General features: G+C 46.7%; 9 protein-coding genes across 9 annotated transcripts; 4 read left to right on the top strand and 5 right to left on the bottom strand.

The window, feature by feature from the left end:
- Positions 1–1,629: 1,629 nt before the first annotated feature.
- On the bottom strand, positions 1,630–2,385 carry PG986_014225 (uncharacterized protein; the record flags this gene model as incomplete). The annotated part of the gene is made up of 1 exon (XM_066850447.1): positions 1,630–2,385. The coding sequence occupies one exon, from the start codon at positions 2,383–2,385 to the stop codon at positions 1,630–1,632; it is 756 nt and encodes a 251-aa protein (XP_066692685.1).
- Positions 2,386–2,841: 456 nt separating this feature from the next.
- PG986_014224 (uncharacterized protein) lies at positions 2,842–4,600 on the bottom strand (the record flags this gene model as incomplete). The annotated part of the gene is made up of 2 exons (XM_066850446.1): positions 2,842–3,845; positions 3,877–4,600. 2 exons carry the CDS (start codon positions 4,598–4,600, stop codon positions 2,842–2,844), a joined length of 1,728 nt encoding a protein of 575 aa, XP_066692684.1.
- Positions 4,601–6,568: 1,968 nt separating this feature from the next.
- PG986_014223 (uncharacterized protein) lies at positions 6,569–8,722 on the top strand (the record flags this gene model as incomplete). The annotated part of the gene is made up of 5 exons (XM_066850445.1): positions 6,569–6,622; positions 6,683–6,702; positions 6,823–7,168; positions 7,427–7,630; positions 7,766–8,722. The coding sequence occupies 5 exons, from the start codon at positions 6,569–6,571 to the stop codon at positions 8,720–8,722; spliced, it is 1,581 nt and encodes a 526-aa protein (XP_066692683.1).
- Positions 8,723–9,853: 1,131 nt separating this feature from the next.
- Positions 9,854–10,663, bottom strand: PG986_014222 (Protein kinase domain containing protein; the record flags this gene model as incomplete). Its single annotated transcript, XM_066850444.1, has 1 exon — positions 9,854–10,663. The coding sequence occupies one exon, from the start codon at positions 10,661–10,663 to the stop codon at positions 9,854–9,856; it is 810 nt and encodes a 269-aa protein (XP_066692682.1).
- Positions 10,664–10,721: 58 nt separating this feature from the next.
- Positions 10,722–11,243, bottom strand: PG986_014221 (uncharacterized protein; the record flags this gene model as incomplete). The annotated part of the gene is made up of 1 exon (XM_066850443.1): positions 10,722–11,243. One exon carries the CDS (start codon positions 11,241–11,243, stop codon positions 10,722–10,724), a length of 522 nt encoding a protein of 173 aa, XP_066692681.1.
- A 1,168-nt stretch (positions 11,244–12,411) lies between these two features.
- Positions 12,412–14,143, top strand: PG986_014220 (major facilitator superfamily transporter; the record flags this gene model as incomplete). Its single annotated transcript, XM_066850442.1, has 6 exons — positions 12,412–12,663; positions 12,719–12,837; positions 12,899–12,950; positions 13,012–13,225; positions 13,291–13,789; positions 13,825–14,143. 6 exons carry the CDS (start codon positions 12,412–12,414, stop codon positions 14,141–14,143), a joined length of 1,455 nt encoding a protein of 484 aa, XP_066692680.1.
- A 347-nt stretch (positions 14,144–14,490) lies between these two features.
- Positions 14,491–15,441, bottom strand: PG986_014219 (uncharacterized protein; the record flags this gene model as incomplete). The annotated part of the gene is made up of 1 exon (XM_066850441.1): positions 14,491–15,441. The coding sequence occupies one exon, from the start codon at positions 15,439–15,441 to the stop codon at positions 14,491–14,493; it is 951 nt and encodes a 316-aa protein (XP_066692679.1).
- A 929-nt stretch (positions 15,442–16,370) lies between these two features.
- PG986_014218 (uncharacterized protein) lies at positions 16,371–16,621 on the top strand (the record flags this gene model as incomplete). The annotated part of the gene is made up of 2 exons (XM_066850440.1): positions 16,371–16,410; positions 16,473–16,621. The coding sequence occupies 2 exons, from the start codon at positions 16,371–16,373 to the stop codon at positions 16,619–16,621; spliced, it is 189 nt and encodes a 62-aa protein (XP_066692678.1).
- A 532-nt stretch (positions 16,622–17,153) lies between these two features.
- PG986_014217 (uncharacterized protein) lies at positions 17,154–18,619 on the top strand (the record flags this gene model as incomplete). The annotated part of the gene is made up of 4 exons (XM_066850439.1): positions 17,154–17,416; positions 17,477–17,687; positions 17,895–18,504; positions 18,612–18,619. 4 exons carry the CDS (start codon positions 17,154–17,156, stop codon positions 18,617–18,619), a joined length of 1,092 nt encoding a protein of 363 aa, XP_066692677.1.
- Between the last annotated feature and the right edge of the window lie 7,056 nt (positions 18,620–25,675).

Here is a 25,675-nt window from a genome sequence, read left to right as displayed (position 1 = left end):
GGCCCAGTACGATCAATGTAAAGCAGCCACCCATCCCCTAACAGACCGCCGCCGCCATGGAGCTCTACGAAGCAATAACCTAGCGATAAGGAACTGCTGCTCATGACCACCCATCTCATCACGGCCAGGGTTGACAAGACAATTCAATACACGTTTGACTGCTGGGAGCTGGATACCTGGAACCCCTATTTGCTGCATGTTATTTTTATAGCCAGATAGTTGCCTCTAAACCCCCCGCCATCTCCAACATTGCTCGGTTTAGCATGGATCATCCCGCCTCTATATCGTCGGCAACAACGCCAGCTATACCCTTGCAGGCGACACGGAGGCGACCATTGACGCCGAGCCGCGTGCCCTCGTCAACAATACCTATTGAAGCATCAATGAATTGTCGCCCGCCTGGCACATACACTGCTGCATCGTCCAGCCCGGCGGTGTCAAAAGCAACGTGACCACCTCTCTCCAAGGCCAGCAATTCTATGGATCGTAGACTTTCCTGCGTTGCCTCTTTCTCTGATTAAATTCATCTCGTACTTCAACCACTTCCTCTCCGAGTGAGACTCGTAATCGGCCGTTTGCTCCGACGTCAGGGCCGTACATCGTGCCCTCACCATAGGTTTTCAAATAGAGCCATGGCGCCGTCTTGGGCCGCACCGGTCGTCTCGAGAAATGGGCTGCGAGGTTGCTGAATAGTTCAAGGCGCTTTCGTGTCTTCGCGCGGGAACCCGTCGCCGCGACCTCGAGGTACCGTCTGATAACCTCGAGGCGAGAGCGACGGAGACAGCAGTACCGCGTCAGTATCAGTTGCGAAAGCCAAACCTCCAGGGCTCACTGTTGGTTGTGTCATTCCGCGGGGGCTGTTGCGAGTTAAATGAGGTTCATCTTAGCCGTCATCCGTTCGCGCCATCGGGGCGAATTCCTTGATCGGCTGTTATGGCGGTCCTCAATACGACCCTATCAAACCTGGATGCAATGGGCCAGGCACTTGCTTACCTCTTGGGTGAATCTTTAGTCTCCCAATGTGGTTCATGTTGACTATTCCGTACAGATCACAACGAGATCTGGAAACATACGTTGACTACTGATACATGCCCATAGCCAATAGTCGAATTGCGAGACCTTGTCCGACAGCGGAACATGACCGACTTTTCAATTTCAAGGACGACACTGAATACGCTAATATTTATCTCCATTACCCGGAAGATATACAAGTACTTCGGCCCATCGGGATACCGAGCCGCATTTCCTTCGTACGTTGAACTGTGGACTGTCCAGTGTTGCTAGCTGTAGGCAAGCCCAGTATGGAGAAGCACACAGCTGCCCTCGCGGTTAAGCCTCAAGTGCCGCGGCAGATGTCAAGTCAAAACCCGTCGGTGAATGATGAGACCGCGAGCTCACAACGACAAGTACGTCCTACATTATCTAGTCGACTGCGTTTAAAGAATCGTAACGGAGTTCATAGTCGTGTAAATATCCAAAATATCATGGTATGGAACACACAGAAAAAAAAAAAAAAAAAAAAGCAATAATCCCCATTTTGTATAAGAGAGAGATTGGATTGAGGAATTACGTTGCCAGTATATTAAAGAGTACTCCTTCAAGTTTGGTTATGAAGCTCCCTCATCAAGCTTATTGGCAAGTCTTGGGATCCTCTGCCAAGCAATCACATACCCATTTGGAAATGTCCGGGTCCCAGTAGTGTCTGACCACGAGCCCGCAAGGGTAGTGACCAAGGCAGATACAGGGATTCGGGTTGGACTTGAACGGGATGTTCTCGGCGTTCACATTGAGACCCCGCAGGACGATGTCGGTCATCTCCTGCACGCGCCGCGGGATCTTGGCCTTCTTGGTATCGGCGCAGACGTCGTCGTAGATGACGTCGAGCGCGTCGAGGACGCGCGCGTTGGCGCTCTTCAGGATCCCCTCCGCGGCGACCCGGTCGCGGGCGCTGCGGATCAGGTCGACCGTGTTGTCGGGAAAGGGGCAGCGGTCGTTCTCGTTCTCCGAGGCCAGGGTCTGCTGCACGTCCTGGTACTCGATGAGGCGGAGGAGGAGGTCCCGGTCCGTCTGGTTGTTGGTGTCGTGCTCCCAGTCTTCCGTCTTCCAGTAGGCTAGGAACTTGTACGCGCGCTCGACGAAGACGACCTCATCGAGCCCCTCGCACTTCTGCGCCCGGTTGCGGCTCAGGCAGTTTTCCAGCGAGGCCAAGAGGGTCCGCTCCCACGACCCCGGCGGGTCGGGGATTCCGGTGAGGTCGGGGACCTGGGCGTCCACGGTGCTGGTAGGCAAGTTGTCGCGAGGGTAACGGGCCACTGTACGGGTTTGCCAGCCGTGCTGCGCCTGAACAGCCCCTAGAAGGGCCAAAAGGATGATTGATATGTTCATGTTGTGTTAGCAAAAGAAAATGACGCAGATGGAAGGCGGCTCAGAGCGATGTGTTGTATGTGTAATAGTGAGACGACTTAGCAAAATCAGAGAGACAGGGAATGAGGGCGGGCCTTTATACCCACGTTTTTGAGTTACTTCGACGGGAAACGGTGGCACGAGAAGGATTACTTTTTCTTGCGCATTCTCCCTAAGCCGCTGTTAAGATTTTACTTACCTCTAGGCCCTATTACTGTTGAACTAATTATATAAGAATTAAGTTTGCTCGGTTTCAAGCCACTTAATTCTGCTAGCATACGCCGGCGTAAGTCGAAAAGCAAAGTAAAAACGAGGCAATACCCATATTGGCTATCTATAATATTATGCTATGCAAAACAAAAAAAGAACAATATTCAGTCCGAAGGCAATCCTAGCACATCTACTCTGCCACGTATACCACCACCGCAGTCTCAATAGTTACAGCTGTCGGAGCGACAGTGCTCCCCCCTGAATCTCAGGGCTGTGGCGTTCAAGGAACCATGGCTGTTTTGCTAGCAGATACGCAACAAAGTAAACCAATGCTGCCAACACCCCCAGGAGATAGAATGCAAGAACAAGAAACTGTAAGCCCAGCCACTGCTTCGACCACCTGCTTTGATTTGATTGGATGCGTGGCTCCTCTACGAGCAGGGCCTCATCAGTGCTGGCTTGTGATTCTGGCTCAAGGGCCCCATCGGAACCTTTCGTTGAAGTGACAGACTGCGCGTCATCGTTGATGTGCATCTCTGCGGGGCCCTCTGTGGCCGGCCCAAAACGCTTTTGTTGCGGTGCAAACCATTCATGGCCCAGGATTCTGGCCGTGTCCCATCGCGCTTGGGGTTCCCATTGGAATATCTTGTGCAAGAGGTCGCCAAAAGTGTTTATCTCCTCCTCAGTCAGTCTGAAATAGGTCCGTGTGCCGTCATCAGCCCATCCACCACATTGTCGCTTAAGATAGTCCTGGATGGCATCCTCGCACTCGTCACTTTCATACTTCTCGGTCACGCGTGTCGATGGCCGAGTGCTAGATGCCTCGGCGTTGGCCGGAGGCTCTGGTTTCGGCTCCCCATTCTTCTCGCCGTGTTCCTTCCAATGGTCAAGGTCGATCTCATAAAGCTTTTGTAGGGCGCGTGCCCTGAACGGCGACGGGCAGGGGCCCATCCAGTCCTCCTTTTCTTCTAGCAATTCCTCAGTAAAGTGCTCAACATTAGGAAGACCCCGGCAACGGAGGTCTAGCAGGGTACAACCCAGTGCCCATAGGTCGGTCCCGATGGATTTATCGCCCCCGACGAGGATCTCAGGCGCAGCATATCTTATGGGTATTCCCAGGTCGGATGGATCCGGGTTGGACGTTGCGTACGACTCGCCAAAGTCCACAATAGCGATATCGTCCGACACATGTTGCCACAGTTCCGACCAATCGATGCATGTGTAAACACGTTCTGGGGCGTGTGGGCTTTTTCCGCCTCCCACCAACGGGATCACTTTCATGGCGGGACGCCCCTAGCAGCCGGCGCATCTCGTCGACCCCGATGTCATCAAAGCATCCATCCTTGAGCTTAAGGAGCACGTTCTGAGGACGGAAGTCACCGTGACAGATACCGTGTTTATGGAGATATTCCATGCCCTTAACGACCTGGCGGCCCATCTTTTTGATGCGATCCGGATCATCACCCCCCATATGAGCGATCAGGTCGGAGAGTCTGGGACCTAGCAGGGGAAGGACTGAGCAAAGGTGCTGCCCATTAGGTGACTCGATCCAGAACGTTTCGAGGGGCAATACAACCCCGTTGTCCAAAGCTTCGTCGATGGGTACTGAACTTCGCCCAAGCATCTGGCTGACTAGTCCGTCTCCGCGACTTTCCGGGCAACGACGTGATGAAGATTGGAGCGCCTGGTGGATCTTCAGGGCCCTCCATGCTTTCTCGAGCGTATCATAGCAGAGCCACACTGTCCCAAATCCACCAAAGCCAAGCTTGTAGACAACCTGAAATCGATCCTTGATAAACTTGGGGTCATCTCGTAGGGATAGATCAACCGGACAAAAGCCACCAGGCTCGTACTTTTCGATATCTTCTATGTGATCGTAAACTTCAAAACCGAAAAGCATCAGTTCCCAATATCTTGGCTTCTGTAGGCTCGCGAATACCTCTGGTGTCACCGCCATTGACGTCTCTGTATCTTCGTGCGAATTCATGTTGACGAGCTAGACCAGAGGTTTGTTGTTGATGATAAGAGAAGCAATGGTGTAATTCCTTATAAACTGCTGTTGGGTCGAAGCTTGCTCTAGCTACTAGAACAAAGAAGTGAGTAGTGTGACCATATAACAAAGACCCAAATTAAGGATTCTAATAAAGCAAGCTTGAGATATTAATTTAGTGGCGCTCTTTTTGATATCTGATTAGAGTCACGTCAGTGATAAAGACTGTGTCTTTCTAGCCAAGTTTCCTTCACCTAACAAAGATTAAAATTGACTGTCGGGCCTAGTGTTAATGGGATAAAAACACTAACTAAACATATAGAAAGACTCCTTGTGCTAAAGGATGAGTAGTTAAATAAACCTCAATAACAAAGACCCCGGTTCTTTGAACGGGGAGATGTGATAACTTCAAGTAACTGCCAGGTTCAGACTTGAGATAATTGCCATCTTGTTGGTTCTATTCTAGCAAATATTCTTATATAGACAAGATGTTGGAGCCGATGCCAGAATGGTTTTACCAGCACCCATGGGAAACACATCAACCTCTCCCAAGTGGGGGGCCACTGCGAACAAATAAATTCCAGTTGTATACAAGTGCTCGAACTATGGGGCAAGGGACAGTACAGGACCCAGCTGTAAGATACCCCGTGTGTCCGAGTTCTCATAGTCCCCCTATTATAGTAACTAATTCTCATATATAGGTTTATTGGGCCTCACTTGAAAACCTCACGAGTCTCGAAAAGCTATCAACCCCTAACCCTCAGTTATATATAAGAGAGACCGAGGCTTTTATTGTTAGAGAAGTGAAAAGGCTTCGCAAGAATATCACGCATATCTGGCTACGGTGTGTTTCAAGATTTCCTCATCCCAAACTATCGGGTCCAAGGACTGACAAACCTACAGCATGCACGTCCACTCAGTGGTAGCCACAAGGAATGCGACCACCAATAAACGTAACAACTTGACCGAACCTTCTGATCCCCATATCACGGTCTATCTTGGCACCGAGAGAGACCGTATCAAACTACACGGCCACTTCTACGTGAAGTGGCCCGAACGCCCGAAACCCGGTACCCAAGGGAAGGAGCTACGTGAACTATGTAAAAAGGCACTTGAAACTATTCCCTATAGGCTCATGGGTGTAAGGAATAGGGAGCCATCACCGTCCGAACTGGCGTCTATCAGTTGGAGGCCTCGCAACCCGGAGCTGTGGGCGTGGGATCCGAAAGGGACCAAAGAGAAGGAAGTGAGAGCTGAAGAGATTAGGAACAAGCCTTGGAGACCCAAAGAGAAAAATAACACGGACGATTGGGTATAGAGTTTGGAGGGTATTGGGTATAACATCTTTCTTTTTAGTCCAGGCATTTCTTAGTTCTTGCTCAGCCTTGAGTTACTTGCTTCTGCCGGCCGGCCTGTGTGGGTCGAAGAGAAGAAAGGAAACATGAAAGGATGATTGGTGCGCAGGTATTCATTTCTTACCGTTGAGTGTCATCTCCATATGTTATTGTATCTATTCATAGCTCTATGGAATACTTTAGAATAGAGATTCCTTGATGGCATAGTTGTAAATAGAAAGGAAGTTCGGTTTACCATTGAGTTTATTGAGTTTGACTGGACACAGACGCATAGACATATATGGAGCACATATTCCCCTGAGTTAGGACCATCGGATGGTTATGCTACAAGTAAGCAAGCGTTCCTTTTCAATGGGGTAATACTGAATAGGGTATTCCAGCATTGGAATCAAGTAACCACAAAACGCAACGTATCAATGACCCTTACCAGCTAACCACAAATAGGAGTGTCTTTGTAATGGTCTTATAATTGGAGATTTCTTTGTTGTCAGCCCTTAGAACCATTCATCAAGCATAAATACCTTAACTCATTGGTCGTCAAGTTTGAACGAACCTTCCAATCCTCCAATATCTACCAGAAAGTTATTGGAGTAGATCTCTTCAATCCAGAATGGAGATCGAAAGCATGACACGTCGATTATCTTGTGCCGAAATTAGCAGAAGGGTAAGAAGCTTATGCACTTGCAGGATTATACCTCCGACTGTGCTCCTGTGACATTCGTAGTTGGCTGACTATCAAACAGAGTTTGTCCGATGATGTCTTCTGGCATACCGCCAATACTTCGTGCATCATCCGGTGGATGTCTTCAACCTTGCAAGGACCTGTCGCAGCCTATGGGGGCTTTTAGAGAACGAAGTTTACAGATCGGATGTCATATTCGAGCAGCATAGGTATGAAGCAGAAGCTCAAGAGAGCCACCCATTCGAAGATTACCTGGGCGAGTTTGAAGGGTCGACGACTTGGCGTATGCCCGACGTGAATTCAGGCCTTTTTCCTGATGAGTTTCATGATCAACTACCAGAGCTCAACCAGGATGGAAACATCAAGGAAGTTCAAGTGGACTGGGAAGAGGCGGAAGAACCGTTCCCGCGGTGGAAATCCCTCACCATCCTACAGTGGGCCTGCTCCGTTGGCAATGTGGCGACCGTGGACATGATGATTGACGTGGCAGAACGATTGTGGGTTTCATACTGCGTGTGCCCTCACAGAGTGAGCCTCCGTAACCCAATTCACTTCGCGGCCTGGTACGGACACACCAACGTACTTCGTCTGTTTGAGAGAGGAGGCGACCTGGTGATGCGTGAGAGGTCCGGCTTTAGGTGCGGCGGTCACAGGGAGCTCAGCTAGGTCCTCCACCGCATTAACCCGGCCCTTGGCAGTAACGTTCCGTACGGATACGCCACTATGCACCCGGACAGGCCTTTCGGATTGAACGCTCTTGGAATCGCAATTCTCCGGGGCCATTAGGAAGCCGCCGAGTATCTCACCCAGTTTCACGACGAGAGTGCAATCGAAGAAATTCGCGTCGATTACATTGAGGACTGGAAACTGGTAGACCCAAATTTCGACCTCATCGTCCATCCCTTGCACTTAGCGTGCTACATGGGAATGCAACAGGTGGTAAAAGCACTGATTGACCTGGGAGCCGACGTCAACGCGCAATGTGTGCCGGTACAGTATAGCTGTCCCCTCCAGTGGGCGGTGGCCCGTCGAGAAAATGACGAGATAATCCGGTTGCTGTTGGACAACGGCGCCATCATGAGATGCGATTACCAGAACCGGAGAGCGCTGGAATAGGCGCTGCAGTTCAACGCGCCAGAGAATGCGTGTCGCATGGTTGAAGAAGACAACTATGTGGACGTTTGGCTCTGGAGCGGCCATAGGTGCTGTGCGTTGTCACTCAGCATGCAAAACGATGCCAACTGGGACTGCACCCAGCTCATCCTGAAGAAGTACCCTGATCTCTCCGCGGGGTTCTTGAAAAAGTGCGTACACGACACGTTTGCATACGCAAACAGTAGCCTCAAGACTCTCAAATGGTTCATAGACCAGGATATTGGGCTTGGTCCCCTCAGTAAGGAAGAGGCAGCTGTAGACGAACATAGGTCAGAAGACCCACTCAGGGAACAGAGCATTGGTATGGTGGCCATACATTACGCATCTGAAGCAAGCGAAAGATTTACCGCCGACATCCTCGCTTCGATCCTCGAGAAGCGGCCGCAGGATATCAACCTTCCGAACAGGTATGGCGAGACTCCTCTTTCGCTGGCCCTGGGACCCGGCCGATACAATACCGAGCAGGTCGCATTTCTCTTGGCCAACGGGGCAGATCCGAAGGCCTGCCCAACCGAGGAACAGAGAGCCGTGCTCACTGCGGTGCAGGAAGGGGAACCCGAGACTGAAATCGAAGAGATCGTCACAAGGGTTCGGACATCGAGGCAGGGCGCGGCAAACAGGGATCAGGCGCAAGTAGAAGCGGAAAGGGGGCAGTTTGTAAGAGACGCGGAGAGATTGGGTATAGGACTTAGACAGGCCCAGATCTTGTATGAGAAGCGAGTCGAGCTCGAGGTAACAAGCGACCTTCGCAACTTTGGATGGAGCGTGGATGACATTGTCAAATGTGCATTGCATGGACGGCTGACAGAGGAGGAAGGGACGCTGTGCGAGGTGCGCGATCGTGTCCTCGAAGAAGAGAAACGCGGGTTGCGGCAGCGTAACAGGTGGTCGTTTCGTTTATCCCCAACCTGGTTTTACCACGTGTGATTGCGTGATGGATGGATAGTAACTGTACTATTGCTAGGGGTTTTGATAATAACGGATGCTTGATACGTTCGGTGGCACACCACCATTGGTGCATGTGGCACTTCTGATCATCTGGCGCATGTCACGTAGGGTCGGTCGCGATAGTGGAACACACTTCGTAAGCTACCGTGAATTCAATACCTGATTGAAAATTGAACAGCTTCTACCCAACTGCGCCTGAGCATGGTTGATACATGCCGTAAGTGACAGGGCATTCACCTGACCCAGACGTCCCTTCTTGAGTGCCCAGAGAAATACAAGTACAGGTATGTCTTCAATATTATTTCAAGAGTGCCGTCCCCTGTAGTTCTTCCCTGCGGATTAGCAATTTACACATGATATAGCATGTTCTGGGGATCAAGATCATCTCAGAGCTTCAATTGTGACCGCATCGTCCCCTAACCAGTTTGGTCATCTCGATTTTACCCATTGAAGTGAGGGCTGACTGTGACCCAAACAAGTATGAAAGTTTAAACCACATCCAGCCCAACTTGAACTGCAAACAAACGTGGCTATGGTGGCTCTGGAAGGACCTATCTCCGGCAATTGGCCTGACAAACCTACGTAGGTATTTGAAACTTTCCCCACCCTAGACCACGATTCCATTCCAGTCGCACAATCCATCCTATTGCTTACATCCTCTACATACCTTATCCCATTTATTATCTTTACCATGCCAGACTACAAGCCGTGGTGTGTCTTTGGCCCCGCCATGGCGTGGAAATCCATTTTGACTCTGACGCCCGAGTCTCGCGACGAGCGTCTGTCGTATGGCTCTTGTTGTCTCCCATAATCACGGCTGTTTTCTGGATCTGCCTCCCGGGGGCCGTGCCCACCTTTACCTTCGTCACTTTTTGATCGGCTCCTACTACATGAGATCTGCTGAGAAATACAGCCCGTCAAAGAAGAACGAAGACGAGGACATCCAGGCATTTTCTAAAGAGTTGCGCGGTTTGGGGCATGATGAGCTTTGGCTGAAGGTGATGGACCTGACCGAGACATACATCAAGATACTACCCCCAAACAGCAAGTACAGCGAGCGGCAGACGGCGCTGTTGCATCTGAAGAAGGCCCAGGAAGCATACAACCGTATTATCCGAGAAAAACAGGTCGCTCGATTCGAGCCGTCGAGCGGCGCCGGCGCCAAGTCCATGCCGAGTCCGGTCCCTTCCCTTCTTCTCCACTCGAGGAATCATTGCCGTCATTTTCGGTATTGGCTTCCATTGGTTCCTCTACGACTTCCGGCGTGTCGCTGCTGCTCGAGGTCTGAACCGGAGAAATGAGGCCCGCATAGAAAGATCTATCACTGAGCTTTTTACCATCTTTGGCAGGTTTACGCTCCTCCGAAAACCACCTGTGGGTCAAGATCTGATCTATTGTCCATCTATCCTCTGGTTTCCATTGGAACATCTTGTGCAGCAGATCGCTAAACAACGCAAGCTCTTCCGGGCTCAGATCGTCATACTCAAGGTTCTCTTCAATATTGGGGGTCCCATATTCATCCTCTGGGTCATAGCGGATGTGCTTTTGTAACTCGGTCGTGTCCTCTGGGATTTCCTTCTCTTCGGCTGTATTGTCGCCAGACTCCGTGTTCACCCAAGCAAACCTCTTCCGAGCGAGTTCCCGGAACGGCGGAGGACAGGGACCCATATTTTTCTCCATGTTCTCAAACTGCTCGAATCTTCCGTCGTCCCATATGATCCCATGCCGTCTTTGAAAATCCAGGAGAGTATGGCCCAGGGCGTAGATGTCGGTCCCAATCCCTTTGTCGGCACCGCCGAGCAGGATCTCGGGCGCTCCGTAGTCCCCCGGGATGCCGAAATGCTCCTTTTTGTGGTTCGCCGTGGCATACGCCTCGCCAAAGTCGACAATCGCAATCTGGTCAGAGACGAACCGAGCCATCGTCGTCCAAAGTTAAACCTTTAAAAGATTTAGAAACAATCATTGCTCATTTTGATAATTATCCTCTGGAGTATGAATACTCCGGGCTGAACGGGCTCCTCTCGCCACTGCCTAAGAGAACCTCGGTCATGACTGGCTTTCCCAGGATCTCTTTGCGCATCTCGTACACGCTGATTTCGTCTAGGGCTCCGTCTTGGAGCTGCATGAGGATATTCTGGGGTCGGAAGTCGCCGTGGCAGATTCCGTTCTTGTGCAGGAAGCCCATCCCCTTGACCAACTGAGTATTTATGCTCTTGACTCGGTCAGGTTTGTCTGTTTGGATCCAACGCACCCAGTCGGACAACCGTGGACCAAGTAGGGGGAGCACGGTGCAGAGGTGTTTCCCATTGATGGAGTCGATCCAGAACGTCTCAAGGGGTAGCAAAATATGGTTTTCTAACGCTTCAGCCGCACCGATAGAGTTCTTCTCCATGATGGATTCGAGCAGAAGCTCCCCATTCTCTTCCTCCGTATGCGAAGCTCTGCCCACTTGGACGGCCCTCCATTTCTTGACCGCGGCTTCGTAACAAAGCCACACCATTTTGGCTGTCTTCCGATTCTGCATTTCACCGATGAACACCAAGAGGCAAACGTATGGGACTAACCTGTAACCTCAAGTATCTTTGAAAGGTGACTACAAACATTGCAACAGTACATGTCACATACAAAGGAACCACCTGCTGCTAATGCCATTTCGGATACAAAGGTGCCGCACCAACAAAGAAGCTGTAAACGGCAAAGCCAATACACCACATATCGTTTGCCCGGTTGACAATGAGCAAAGGAATCCTGTCTTAAATCTGGTGGCCTGTTGGCATCATGTCGCCTTTAATGTGCGTAACCGCGTATCCCGGCGCTAGTTCGGCCGTCCGACTGGGCTCAGTGTTTTCCGAAAAGTACAGATGCAGCAAGCCTGGTGGTGACTCGGGGATAGCCCTACTATATTTCCAATGAACTGGCTGTCCGGAAATGTGATATCTGATAGGACAATGTAAGCTGAAAACATATAGCACATTGTTCGATTTCCGGGGAATATGCATCGCGACTTCATACTCATGCACGTTCCAAACGCGGGGTCCCGGGCTTTGGTTCAGGGGTTCGGATGAGCAATCCCCGCCGAGAATGGCGACATCCACACCTCACCGTGTCCCGCTCCTGACCACCTAATTCCGACCTCAGAAATGCCGTGCTGGGCAATCTGCCGCGCCAAGGTCGTCACGCAATGGCGTGCATGATGTCGTAACCACTGCCAAGTTTGAACATCCGCAAAGGCGCCATGTCACACCCACTGTCGGCATAGATAACACCCCATTAGCAACTGTCATCAATACCCCTCACTTTCCATACTTCGCAGATTTCGGGACTGGCGCTGCTTATAAGAGACTTGCGGGGTGGTGATTTGCATGCGGACTATCCAGCGCCCCGCAGACATTGAGCACCAGAGACTCCTTATCACTTGGCTAGCAGGGACCAGAATCTTGGGACAGGTTCTTGGGATTGTCGGCCTACCAATGCTCATGTCTGCATTCTTGTCAATGCATAGTCTTTTATGGTTAGCCCAAGCCCAGACATAGGTATAAAGTAAGTTTCCACGGACCTACTTGGGACCTATCTGCTGGCGCCCGGGTACATCCCTTTAGATAACCCGACTTGACATATCACCTCATCCCACCGCCGCCATACTCGAAGAGAGGTCTGTATCAACGACAATGACAGTTTTGAGCGACGCGGAGCCTGAAAAGGCACCGCAAACCAACATCACATCTCCGAGTATCTCGGAAAGGGGCGTCGACAACGTATCGCCGTCTGTGGATGTACAGCAACAACCCAAAAAGTCATGGAAGTCATACATCTGGGACACATTCGACAAGTCGCCGGAGGAGCGGCGGTTTCTCTTCAAATTGGATCTTGCTCTCATGACCTTGGCCTCTCTGGGCTACTTCATTAAGTATCTCGACCAGGTAAATTTCCCGGCTACCATGGGATTGGTCACAGACTGGCTCACATCTAATGCAGGTTAACATCAACAATGCGTTCGTATCGGGCATGAAGGAGGACCTGCAGCTATATGGTAACGAGCTCAACTATATGCAGACGTGTTGGACAGTCGGCTATGTCATTGGCGAGCTACCGAGGTGGGTCCACGGCGTCACCTCTTATGCTTGGATGCTATAGCAGCCCGCTGACCGGTCATAGCAACTTGATGCTTACCCGGGTCCGTCCCCGGTACTGGATCCCATTTTGCGAGGTCAGCTACATTGTCCGGTCAAAGGCCACTTTCAATCGCTCCAGACTGACAATTTCATCAGGTGGCTTGGTCTGTCCTGACCATCTTGTTGATCAAATGCAACACACCGACCCAAATATACGTCCTTCGGTTCTTTATCGGCCTTGCTGAGAGCACGTTCTACCCAGGCATGCAATATATCATCGGCTCGTGGTACCGCAAAGATGAGCTCGCCAAGAGGTCATGTCTCTTCCACGCCATGGGCAACGTGGGATCAATGGTTTCGGGCTACTTGAGTAAGGCCCCGTCGTCGTCAAACATCCCCAATAGCCCGGATGAACTGATCTAACTCTCGTTCCAGTGGCGGCCTCGCATGGCCTCGACGGTGTACACGGCTGGCACGGATGGCAATGGCTCTTCATCACCAACACCGTAGTCTCCCTCCCCATCGCTCTAGCCGGCTTCTTCTTCCTCCCGGACATCCCCGAGATCACGACGGCGTGGTACTTTACCTCCGACGAAGTCGCACTAGCCAAGGAACGCATGGAACTCGAGGGCCGAGCCACGCGGCAGCCCTTTACCCGGAAGAAGATCACCAACATCTTCTCGACCTGGCACATTTACATGCTGGTGCTGCTCTATGTCGTCTTCAACAACGGCAACGGTGGCAACTCGCAACCCGCGTTTCAGTTGTGGTTGAAGAGCGAGCACTACGGCGTCCGCGAGGTGAATCTGTACCCGACACTGACCGAGGTCATCTCCATCGTCACAACGCTCATCTACGCCTGGACCTCGGACACCGTCTTCCGTGGCGCCCGGTGGCCGCCAATTGTGTTCTCGGGCCTCGTCAAGCTGGTCGCGTACGGGGGTTAACGGCCTGGAGCATACCGAACAGCTTCAAGTGGGCCTGCTTCCTACTATGCGGCTTCGGGGGTGGGATCAGCGGCCTCGCGTTCGCTTGGGCCCACGAGATCTGCAACGACGACACGGAGAAGCGCGCCATCGTCACGGGCAGTATGAACATGATGGCCTATGTCTTCCAGGCCTGGCTGCCCCTCCTCATCTGGCAGCAGGTCGAGGCCCCGCAGTATCCGAAGGGCTACTCCACCACTCTGGGGCTGGCGGTCTTACTCATTGCCACGGCGTTTGCGATTCGGTTCCTGCACAAGCGGGAGATCAGATCAAAGAGCATCATTGCCAGTGCACTGGTTTGATGAAATTGGGGACCTAACATAACTGCGATCTGGCTCGCCTGTGGTCTCGGCTGTTTCCTGGTACGCTCTTCAGCATGGCGTAGTACAATGTTCAAATACAGAATCACTTCAAAGGGCCGGTCAGACACATTAAGTAATATCGCACTCAATGCTACTACATGAACAACTGAGTCGGTAGTAGACATGGGTTAAGTGGCTATGAATCAGCCGCCCATAAGTTCTCCAGCATAATACACTCGTAATATCACATCCCGTATTGCGAACGATATCAAATTCTTACTAGTGTGATCGAACCCATGATTCCAAGAACCTTGCCAGATCCCAGCCGAAATATCTTGCGGCCTAATTTAATCGGCCAGAGTGCTGCTATTGCTGCTGGTGTCCGTGCCATACCCGCTCCGATGACTCCTCGACAGCCATCCCCAATTTGGCAAAAGACGTCGCCACCCCTTCTTACTAGAAGCCCGCGTACTCTCGTCATCCGCGTCCGACCCCGTGCCCGAGTCCGAGCCGCGGCCCCCAAACCACGTGAAGCCTGAAAATCCGCGCTTCTTCGTTTCCTGATGGCACGTGCAAGAACAGCACCCACAACACGCCTTCTTCTTCTTCGGCCGGGCTCCCGGATGATGCGGCGGCGGACCCCAGGGAGGTCGGGCTCCAAGCGGTGGTGTCAGCAACGAGTTTGCCGCGGGCAAGCCCTCGAGGACCAGGCTCATCTCGATGGCAGCGCCGTAGAGCTCGCGGACGTTCTGGAAGGGCCGGATGGGCTTCTTGCGGTTCTTACCCGCGAGGTGGCAGAGCTCCTGGGCGGCGATGTCGAACTGGTTGTTGTTGTTGGAGTTTCTGCTGCTGCTGCTGCTGTTGGGTGGGCGGTTGGCGCCGTCAACGTCATCGGTAGCTGCGTCATTTCCATTGTTGGCCTCCTGGGTTGCGGTGGCGGAGTAGCTATCGATGCCAAGGCTGCGCAGAGCCCGCTCCAGTGCTTCGGCCATGGACCGCTGACCCGAACTGTCGCTCATCCCGGCGTCATTCGGCCACCACTGGTCACAGGCAATAACGAGAGAGTTGTTGGTGCCGCCTCCAAACGTCGAGTCCCGCCAGAGGCGCAGGGTGCGGTAGCGCAGGGTCTCCCAGTCAGGCGCGATGGTCGGCGGCTGGGGCCGTCGGTGAACCTGCTCCAGGGCGATGAGGCGCTTATTGATGTTTTCCAGAGTGACGGGGAGGGTGTCTTTGGCAGGGTCGATGCGGCGGTACCCCTCCATGAAGGAGACTTGCTGGGCGAAGGCTTGCTGGGCCATGGTTGCGCGGTTTGAACGAAGATTGCCGAGGCTATTCTGTAACTCAAGTGTACATTAAGTGTTTCCAGTCGTCTATGTCCACGATTCTCAGGAGATGGCCTCAGGGGCGAAGCGAAGTAGTTGGGTGGATGGGGGTGGTCTGAGAAGTAGTTCCGAGTGCCACAGATCGCGTAATATATCCGGCGTTCGAGCGGGGTAAAGAGCCTTTGGCTTTTGGCTGCCAGCGTTGTCGGGCACGGTGGACTTGAAGCAGGCTCTACTATACGTCCACTGGTGTCTCACTGCATCTGCACATCGAGCGGCGCCTGCAGCTAGCCAGTGCGGTGGCCTGATGTGTCAATGGCCAGTTGAATGGATGGAGATGAGTCATGCCCTTACGTAGACATTTTGTCACCCATCCCCTCATTGAGGTCGAGGCCTAGTATCCTCCATCTCAGATTGTGGTGTGCTGTCATTGGTACAGGATGCTTGATTGCCTGAGACCTTGCTTTTGTTGGGGGCCGTCCTGTTCATCAAAGCAGGCTGAATGCCCAATCAATTTTCCTTTGGCTTGGCCTGCAGGTAAATAGTTACCGGGAATCTCCATTGGCTGTCGTGAGTTGACTGCATTTTTCAAGGCAGCTGCACTGGTTTAGGCGCCCGGTGACTTGGACCAATGGCTTACCCCTATTTATATAGCGCGAACTCCTCGTGGGGCGAGGCGACTTTGCGGACAAGTCCTTGGTCTACCAGCTACAAGGTACAAGATCCCTTGAATGGATCAGGCCCTCATAGCTGTATTCAATAATTCGCGATGCGACGGGTGGCTAAGTTAGTACGCCGCATGAGCTGTTGCAAAAGGTCCGCCAGGCGTCCTTGGTAAAGTTGCTAGCCCCCGACCATCTGGAACTTCGCGCTTTTACAAGCGAGTCCAAGGCCACCACTAGTGCATGGCTGGTGACGAGCTCGACGAGATTGTCGTCGAGGGGCGTCACCGTCCCATTTATGGCTACAGGATTCTGTCCAACTAGAGATTTGACCAAAATCGGCAGGTCAAAATGAACTTCACGACCAACTCAAAGAGGCGCACGCGCTGAACCAGGATCAGGAGGGTATTGAAGCAGCGGACTACGAGGAGCTATCCCAGAAAGCGGCGCGGCACTATAACAAGGTCCTAACGGCGGGGCAAATGGACAGTTAGGAGGCTCGCCCAGACAGAAAGGGGCGAAGGTATAGGACAGGTTTAGGCAGAGAGGACAAGAAATTCTATGAGCCATAGAATAGCTGGCGACGAAGCGAGGTGGTCCGAGTATCAAGTAACTGACACTTCAGCAGATATTAAATTGGCATTTTGATGAGCTACACGTGTATGACTTTTCGTCTTTCGTGGATCCAGAGACTGTACCTTTGCCGATTCACTGCTTCAGTGGGATTTCTGCTACAGATCTACAATGAACTTCATACATTCGGTGACGAATGAATCCTTTCAGGGGCTGTTTCCGTAAACGCCGAGACAAAGTAGTAGCTGACGTGTTCAACTCTGGGAGCTTATGACATCGGTTCCGCAGTTTCATTGTCTTCATCTCGCCACAAATTAAGGCGATTTATATCCAAGACATTCATTCTTTGTTTGTCGATAAAAACAGTTGTAGAATGGCCCACATTGCGTCCATGTCTCCCCGAAACAAACAGCACTTATTCCCAAAAGATACGAGCAATCTATCTTGGCCAGCATGGCATCTAGTCCTACAGATCCAGCAACCATGGCCGATGGCACTGGGCAGGAACAGCTGTACGACCCGAACTTTACCTTTGGGAAAGAATATGAGTTCGAAGACGTGGAGAAATATCGACCTGGGGGTTTCTGCCCCGTCGAAGTCTCGACTCGCGACAACCCTGTTTTCATCCATGACCGATACCAGGTGATGTATAAGGCCAAGCATAGCCATTTCTTCACAGCTTGGCTCTGCTACGATAGCCATGAGAAGAAATGGAAGTAATTGGAAATCAATTCAGCGTCCGAATCATCCGGGGATTCGCACGAGCAGCTGATCAGAAACACCCTTATCTCGCAGGGCGTCGACCGCGAAACAGCCCGAAAGCACGGCATCATACTTCCATACGAGACCTTCTTTCTCGATTCCCCTAATGGGAGACACCTGGTCTCCGTACTTACGTTCTTCGGCCCCTCCCTGGGATACCAGAGGGACATGGACCAGACGGACGGGGATCGAGTGCATCAAATTTGCCGGTCTATGACACGCACCGTCAGCTACTTACACGAACACGGCATCTGCCATGGGAATATACAGCTCTGGGCCGTACATCTCCGGTTCAAGGAGGGCGTCTTTGACGATTACGATCCCGATACGTTATCCAGTCTATTCATGTCGCCGTGGGGGCAGAACCTACGGAGAATCGATGGGCAACCGACGACACACGCCCCGAAACGGGTATACAGAACGCTCCCTTAGTACTATTTCTCGTCTCGAGAAGAAATGTTTGAGATGCTGAGCACCGACGTCGTCATCTGGGATATCGGCTCGGCGTATCTCGCCACGGAGGAACGGCCCCTCATCGTTGACGCGCCTGAAAGCTACCAAGCGCCGGAGACCATTATGGACATGAAGATGGGCACCAAGTCGGATATCTGGACTTTGGCAGCAACTCTCATTGAGCTGGCCTCTGGCGCACCCATGTTGGAGGTCAAGAGAGACAACAAGGTCGAAGCCATCATGGCGATCGAAGAGATAATTGGCCCGGCGCCGCAGAAATACCGGAAGATCGCGAGGGAAACGGCCCATAAATATAGTTTGGAAGAATGGGAGAAGAATGGCAAGGCCAGATGGCTTCCCAAGCCAGAAATGCCCGAGGCAGAGTCAGGAAAGGGAGCGAAGCGAATCGAGTCCGTGTCGCATATGGTAAAGTCAGGAGAGGAGTTGGAAAAGCGAATGAAGGAGGATGGCAGTTACCAGGATAAGATCGAAGACATGCTCAAGGAGCCACAGAAACTCCGAGGGAAAGGGGAACATTCGCGATTCCGGGGAGTTTGGTATCTGGCCCCGGAAAAAATATCCTGTCTCGGTGGCCTCTTGCGCGAGATGTTGAACTGGGACCCGGATGAGAGATGGGATGCGAAGAAGGTTATGGAACATGAGTGGTTTGACACCCGGTACACGCCCCGGTTGAAGCCCAATAGCAACTAAGCTCACGTATCCCCTCACTGACTCCCCCTCTCATTGACTAATGGCTATTTTTAAATATTTTAATTAAAATATAAAGAAGAATTTTCGTTTTATTAGAATTTAACTATAATAAATAGTAAATATAAAGATTTTATATTTTTTATAGTTTTATTTAACGTGGTTTACCACTACGCGACGTATATTACTTAGCGACGTACTTTTTTTACTTCTCGACTTTTTTATATAAATTAATTTAATTATAACGCTTAAAATTAATTAAAACTACTCGCTATTCGATTCCTCGCTTAATTTTATATTTTTTTTATATATTCGCGCATTATAACCTGTCTCGCCGTAAATACTACAGCGCTTTTTACCGGTCGCCCTCCGTTTTAACGAACCTTTATTTTTATTTTTATCGAGCGTTAAACGCTTCTTTTTTACTTTCTCGTCCTATAATTACTAAAATTCCTTAATAATAAAGGCTTTTTTAAACTAAACTCACGACTTTTTAACTCTCCGACGCTTAAAAAGTACTAAATTAACCTCCTCTAATATATATATTTTATCGCGTATAAAGGTTATTTTATAAACTATTTTAGTTATACTCTTCGCTATTTAGTTTACCGTATTTAAAATCGGCGTCGGAGAGCTTTTTTAATAAGTAAACACCCTTTTTTAATATAAATAAAGTACTTAATTATTTATTAAAAATTAAACGGCGTTTAAAAGTCGTAGGTACTAGCCGTCCTTAAACGAAATAAGTTAAATATAAGCGTCCGGAAACGCATATTTAATTTATTAATTACTTCGTTAAAGTTATAAAATATTAAATTAAATACGTTAAATCTAAATTTAATATTAACTTCTATAAAAATAGTAAAATAGGCGGCTTTAAAAGCGATAAAAAACTCGAGTTTAATAATATAGTTTATAAAAACCTTAATAAATAGCTCGATTTCTTTTGAATAAACACGCTTTAAAAACGAATAAAATACTATATCGAAAAGTTAAAATAAGTACGATAAATAAAGAGGTATATTAATAATAATAATATCGTTATTTTAGTAATATACCTCGAATTCGGCCGAAATATAACTCTCGTAACCGTTAAAAATTAAAAGGCGGTAATAACCTTTCGTTTATAATCTAATATATTTATCGAAATACTTAATCTAGTTTAAGCTTATCTCGTTATTAATCTAGCTATTAAAAATCGGCTTAATTATCTAGTCGCCCGGTAAATCGGTTTCGCGAAATTAGTTCGCGAGGTAATATTAACCTTAAACGATTAAAAACGGCGAAATATACCAGCTTTACGAATTAATATATTTAATCGCCGTTACCTATTCTTAATTATTAAACTAGACCGATTTCGCTTTTCTACGCCGCTCGGCGCGTATTACGACGAGTATTAACCCGATTATACTTATTATAAAGCCGGTCTCGTCGAAATTTTAAATATCTTTATTAACGATCTTATATTTCGCTTTTATATTCACGATTAACGTAAACTAAGTAAAAATAACTTTAAAATCCTCGCAAAAAACTTTTTAATAATCGTACCGACGATTTATTTTAATCTTTAAATCCGAGTTACGATTAATAAAACGCTTAACCTAGTACTTACCAACGCGGTCGCCGCCGCGCAACGCGATAAAAAAATTAGCCATATTTTTTACACTAACGAAATCGGGAGGCATTCCTCGAATATTTAAATTAATTATATATTTACGAAATACCTCCTTTTTAATTAGATTTATTTTACATCGTTTCGGTCGAATTTCGCGTTTTAAAATTCGGCCGTAAATTCGATAGCGTAAAATTAATTCGGGTATATTATAAGCTTTTATTACTACTCTTTAATTTATTTAATTTAGTTCGTTTCGTATCGCTTAAATTACTAAAACTATCCGATCTTTTTAGAATTAATTAAGTATTATAATTATAAAAGTATTACGCGTTAAAGTTTAATTATATTAGAATTAAATTAAAGTGCGTCGCTAAGTAATATACGTCGCGTAGTAGTAAACCACGTTAATAGAATAAATTAAGGTATTTAAAATATTATTATAACGAATATAAAATAAAGTTTATATATAAATCACGTGATTATTTTATTATTTATTATATTTAAGCTTAATAAAGTATTTTATTTTAGAAATAAAAAATAAATAAAATAAAACCATTTTTTAATTAAAGAAAATAAATTTTTATAAGGGAAAAGATCGATAACTCGGTCGAACCATCGAATAATCGAAAACAAACTTTATTATTTAAATTTACGAGGTCGAATTGACCTAGCCGAACCTTTATCGAGGGGACGCAGTTAAGGCGCTACGGTATAGATAATCCGATAAATGATCCGATAATTATTAATACCGGTCGCGCCGGACTCGCGCAAAGCTAGTATTACCCGCGAAGTAACGTTACGGCGTATAATTAAAGACTTTAAACGCTTTAAACGCGTCCTAGTAGCGAAAATGGCTCGAAAAGAGGTATCGAAGAAAGATTAAAATATTTAGAGAAACTAATCGCTAATTTAATAGCTTTTAATAATGGGCGTAAAAAGATTTTTTTAAGTAATTAGGGAACTTCGTACCGAAGCGACCGAATTACAACTATATTTCGATAACGACGATAATACGCTAATAACCCGCGGGGAATTACGAAAAATAATCGGAAAAATTATCGCTTAAACTACGTAAAATCTTAAAGCTATATAAATTAAGTTTTAAGCTTAAATTATATTTACGCCGCATAGTAATAATCCTATTACTTAGCAATCGAAAATTATTGTCCTAGCCCGCCAAAACCGCGAAATAATAATTAAAAGCGTAAATTAATTTAATAATATTTAAAAAAAAAGGCTAATAAATATCGTATAGAGCGTTAATATAGTAATCGAGCATAGCGAAATTATCGTAGCGAAAAAACTACTTAGCGGCGATATCGTTTTTACCTTTAAAAACGAAGCGAAAAAACATATAAAAAATAATAGATAAGTTTTAAACGCTTTCGGGATTAACGCGTAGCTTATTTATAAAAAACTCGTAGTTATTACGAAAAAAGTCCCAGTAAAAAAACTACGGGATATTTACAATAAAACCGCGTTATTACGTAGTTTATTCGTAAATAAATATAACCCGAAAAAAATTTTAAAATATAAACGTAGCTTACCGAAGAATCCCGAAGTACACTACGCTTTCCTTATCCTGTATACGAGCTCCGTTTAAACTGCGAAGGATTTATACGACAACGGTTTAATATAGGATTCCGAGATTTTCGACTGTGAACCGTATAACGCCAGCCTTCGTATTTAACAGTACTACCGCTATTACGGCTACGGCTACGTAGTTAAGTATTATCGGAAACAGTAGCGATATAGCTATTACTTTATAGTAGTACATTTTAAGGGAAATTAAAAGTACCCCTAAAAAGATTACGAGGCAGGAAACGTTATATTAATTACGGTAGGGAATACACGGCGTAGGATCGCAGCTGCCCCGTAGCGATCCAGCAGAAAAAACGCGTAAAAAAAGCTTATACTTACCGGCCTCGCTAATTTAAAATCCGTAACACCGGTAATAGCTCGGTAAAAATAAAGCGTTTATTATTACCAACGACGCTCTTTATTAGCGATAGAGAAAGGTATATAGTAATTTCGCGGAAAAGAGGCCGCCCGCGATTCGATTCGATAGCGAATAATTAAAGTAAAAAAATACGCTCGTAAAACCGGCGCGGCACCGTCGTTCCCTTATTAGCGTAAAATACTATTATAGTTTTATAATTATAAATTTATAAATAGTATATTAAAACATCGTAATATTAAAAATAATAATAGTATTTATTTTAATTAATTAAAAAAAGTACGATATATTAATACTATAAAAAATATAAACGAACCCCCGTACATAAACCGCGTACTATTTAAAAATAGCTAAGTATTAAGTAATTTACGGCAAGGGCTAAGCGGCTATTTATATATATAAACGCTTCGATATCGTTAAATTAAAGATTAAGATAAGTCCCGATTAGGCTGCCGTTACGATATCGAGGGGAAAAAGTGGCCGCTTTATTATATAGTTTATATATTCGTTAACTTAAAAAACTTCTCAATAGCGGAGCTTTTAAGCGACCTCGATACGATTTTATACCCCGGGCGACACTTACTCGTCGAAAACTTTAATACATATTATCCGCTTTAGAACGTATATAGCAGGAAATCGTACGGAGTAAATAATTTTTTTACTTTTACGGATTAATAAAACCTAGAATTAACTACGCTATATAAAGAAATTACGAAACGACGCTACGAATAAAAAGATTCTATATTAAACTTAGCCTAGGTAATACGAGGAACGATAATTTTATATAAAAGAAACCCTAGCTTAAAAAGTTTTAATTATAGGGCACAGGTCGTCCGCGTCGAACTAGAAGTTAACTCGTTACGAGGTAATAAAACGAAAGTAAAGGGATAAAACTAAACGATATTAAATAAGGGGCTGGCACGGGCGGAAACCGGAGTACGTTTAACCGATATCGTTAAACTAATAAGCCCGAAAGAGCTAAATTAAACTATCGATAATTTTATAAGCAACCTACGAAAGATTACCGATATAGTAGCCTTAAAAAAGACCCCTTATACTAGTAAAAGTACGCCTTAATAGTTACCGGAGGTTTAAAAAACGTAAACTATAACGAAATAACGATACCGAGTTTATTTCGCGGTACCCTCGCAATATACTTAAAACTAATATATTAAGTCGAAAACGAACTTGGAGAGAATTATTTAAATAGCGAAAACGAAAAGTTAGCGCTACGTAGTCGCCGCTGCTTTTTACGATTTTAAGACACTTTAGTTGCTTAAATAATAAACTCGATTATAAAGCTGAACGCTATTATAAACAACGGGAATCTTAGAATTACGACGTAGCGAAAAAGCTGTTAACGAGGCGTGAAGCTACGACGAGAAAGCTACGCTTTTTTCGGAAAGGTTTTTTTTAACCTAGAAGCTAACTTTACGGACTTAAATACCGTATCGAACTACGCCCTTAGCTTTACCCCTATCGAGGCAGAGGTAACGGTTAAAGAAATAAGAAATATTATTAAGTAGACAGGACCCTGGAAAGCTCTAAGGGAAAACCTTTTACCTCTTAATTTCTTTAAAACGTATAAGGAACCCCTTTTCCGGACGTTAGCCGGCTTAGCGACAGCGAGCTTCCGGCTTACCTATTTCTTTAAACGTTTCTGTACGGTAAAGATTATCGTGATCTTAAAGCTAAATAAAACAGCAACCGAAAAGTAGACACTTAGTGAATAGAGACTTATTTTATTACTTAGTACGGTCGGGAAAATAATAGAAATAATTATAAACCGGCGAATTATCGGAATAACTAAAAAATATTCGCTTTTATTTAAAGGCTAAATAGGGAACCGGACGTAACGGTCTACCGAGTTAGCTATTCGATTAATTACCGACGTTATTCATATAACGTGGCAATAAAAGGGCGTTGCTTCCCTTTTCTAGCTTAATATTAAAGGCGTTTTTAATACAGTTAATCATAAAAAACTAATTGCTACACTCCGCGAAAAGGGACTGCCGGATTAGGTCTACCGATAGGTCGAGAACTTTATTACGAACAGATCGGTCCACCTTTATTTCGACGGTAAATCGTTAAAAAGGATCTAGCTCCGCGCTAGTATTCCGTAAAGTTCCCCGCTATCACCGATTTTCTTTATTCTTTATATCGCTATACTATATAAGGAGCTAAAAGCGTATAAATAATTTATTATCATCGAATTCGCGGATAATACGAATCTTATTACCGTAAGGCTAAACTACGTTACGAATTACCGAAACCTAAAAAAAGCCTGGGAAACTTATAACCGCTAAATATACACGAAAAAAATAGAGTTCGAACTTAAAAAAAACGAGCTTATTTATTTTATTAAAACGCGAAAAGCCTATACGCTACAAGTACGCCTCGGAAACGCTATTATAACGCCGGTAACCTCTACGAAATTTCTCGGCGTTTAACTTTATTAAAAACTATAATAAAAGAACTATATTTTAAAAATTAAAGCGAAAATAGCAACTTAAACATTAACTCTTACCAGGCTCGCAGCGTCAGCTTAGGGATATTCGGTATAAAAAGTAAAAGAGCTTTATATAAAAGTAATACGTAGCGTACTCGCGTATAGAACGTCGGCTTAATATAGAATAGGCGATATCGAAAAAAGGCTAGCTTTTAGCCTTATAATAGTCCAAAACTTTTATCTCCGGACCGTAATAGGGGTATATAAGGCAACCCTTTAATATTACTTAGAGACTAAAGCGGCAGTTCCCCCCCTTAACCTTTATTTAAATACGAGGGCAGCTAGTTTCGAGATACGCACGGAAACTACCGGGAAACTATAACTTTTACGCGGCGCTTATATAAAAACGGTAGAAATTATTAATAAAAAACGTAGCGTAAAAAAAAAAGAGATAAAGGAGACCTTAAAGGGTTACTAACGAAGCCCTTACGATTCTATAACTAAGCGACGCTTAATTAACGTCAGTTAAATAATAATTAAATAATTAAACGGTTAAATAAACGCTTAAAGAGAAATAGGAATAAAAATAGTTTTATACCGTTACTTCGACGCGAGGCCGCCGTAAACTAACTATAAAATTACCGCTAAACTAAAAAGCGTGCCGTCGTTACGACGATATGTTTAAGTACGAAGTATCGGTTTTAATATAAACACGCACTAGAAGAATAGGGCTTAAATCGTTCTTGTTTACTTATCGGGTTCTAGATGTCCCAACGCCGCTATGTAACTACGGTAAAGAACGGGAGACAGCCGAACACTTAATTTTATACTGTAAAAACTTCGAGGGAAAATAAGAACAGTTAGTAAAACAGCTAGCACCTAGTCCGTTATGAACTCGTCGCGATTTAGCGGCGCTTACTGTAGAAAAAGATACGGCGAAAGTTATCGTAAAGTGGTTTCTACAGACCGGTCGATTACCGCTATATAAGTTAGCAATAGAGATTGGGAAACCACCCGAACCTGGATAATTT

Source organism: Apiospora aurea (assembly GCF_038362705.1).
Source record: "Apiospora aurea strain CBS 24483 chromosome Unknown utg000010l_segment0_segment0, whole genome shotgun sequence".
Taxonomy (NCBI): Eukaryota; Fungi; Ascomycota; class Sordariomycetes; order Amphisphaeriales; family Apiosporaceae; genus Apiospora; species Apiospora aurea.
Note: the sequence above shows the minus strand (reverse complement) of the source record. Positions and strands in the feature narration are given on the sequence as shown.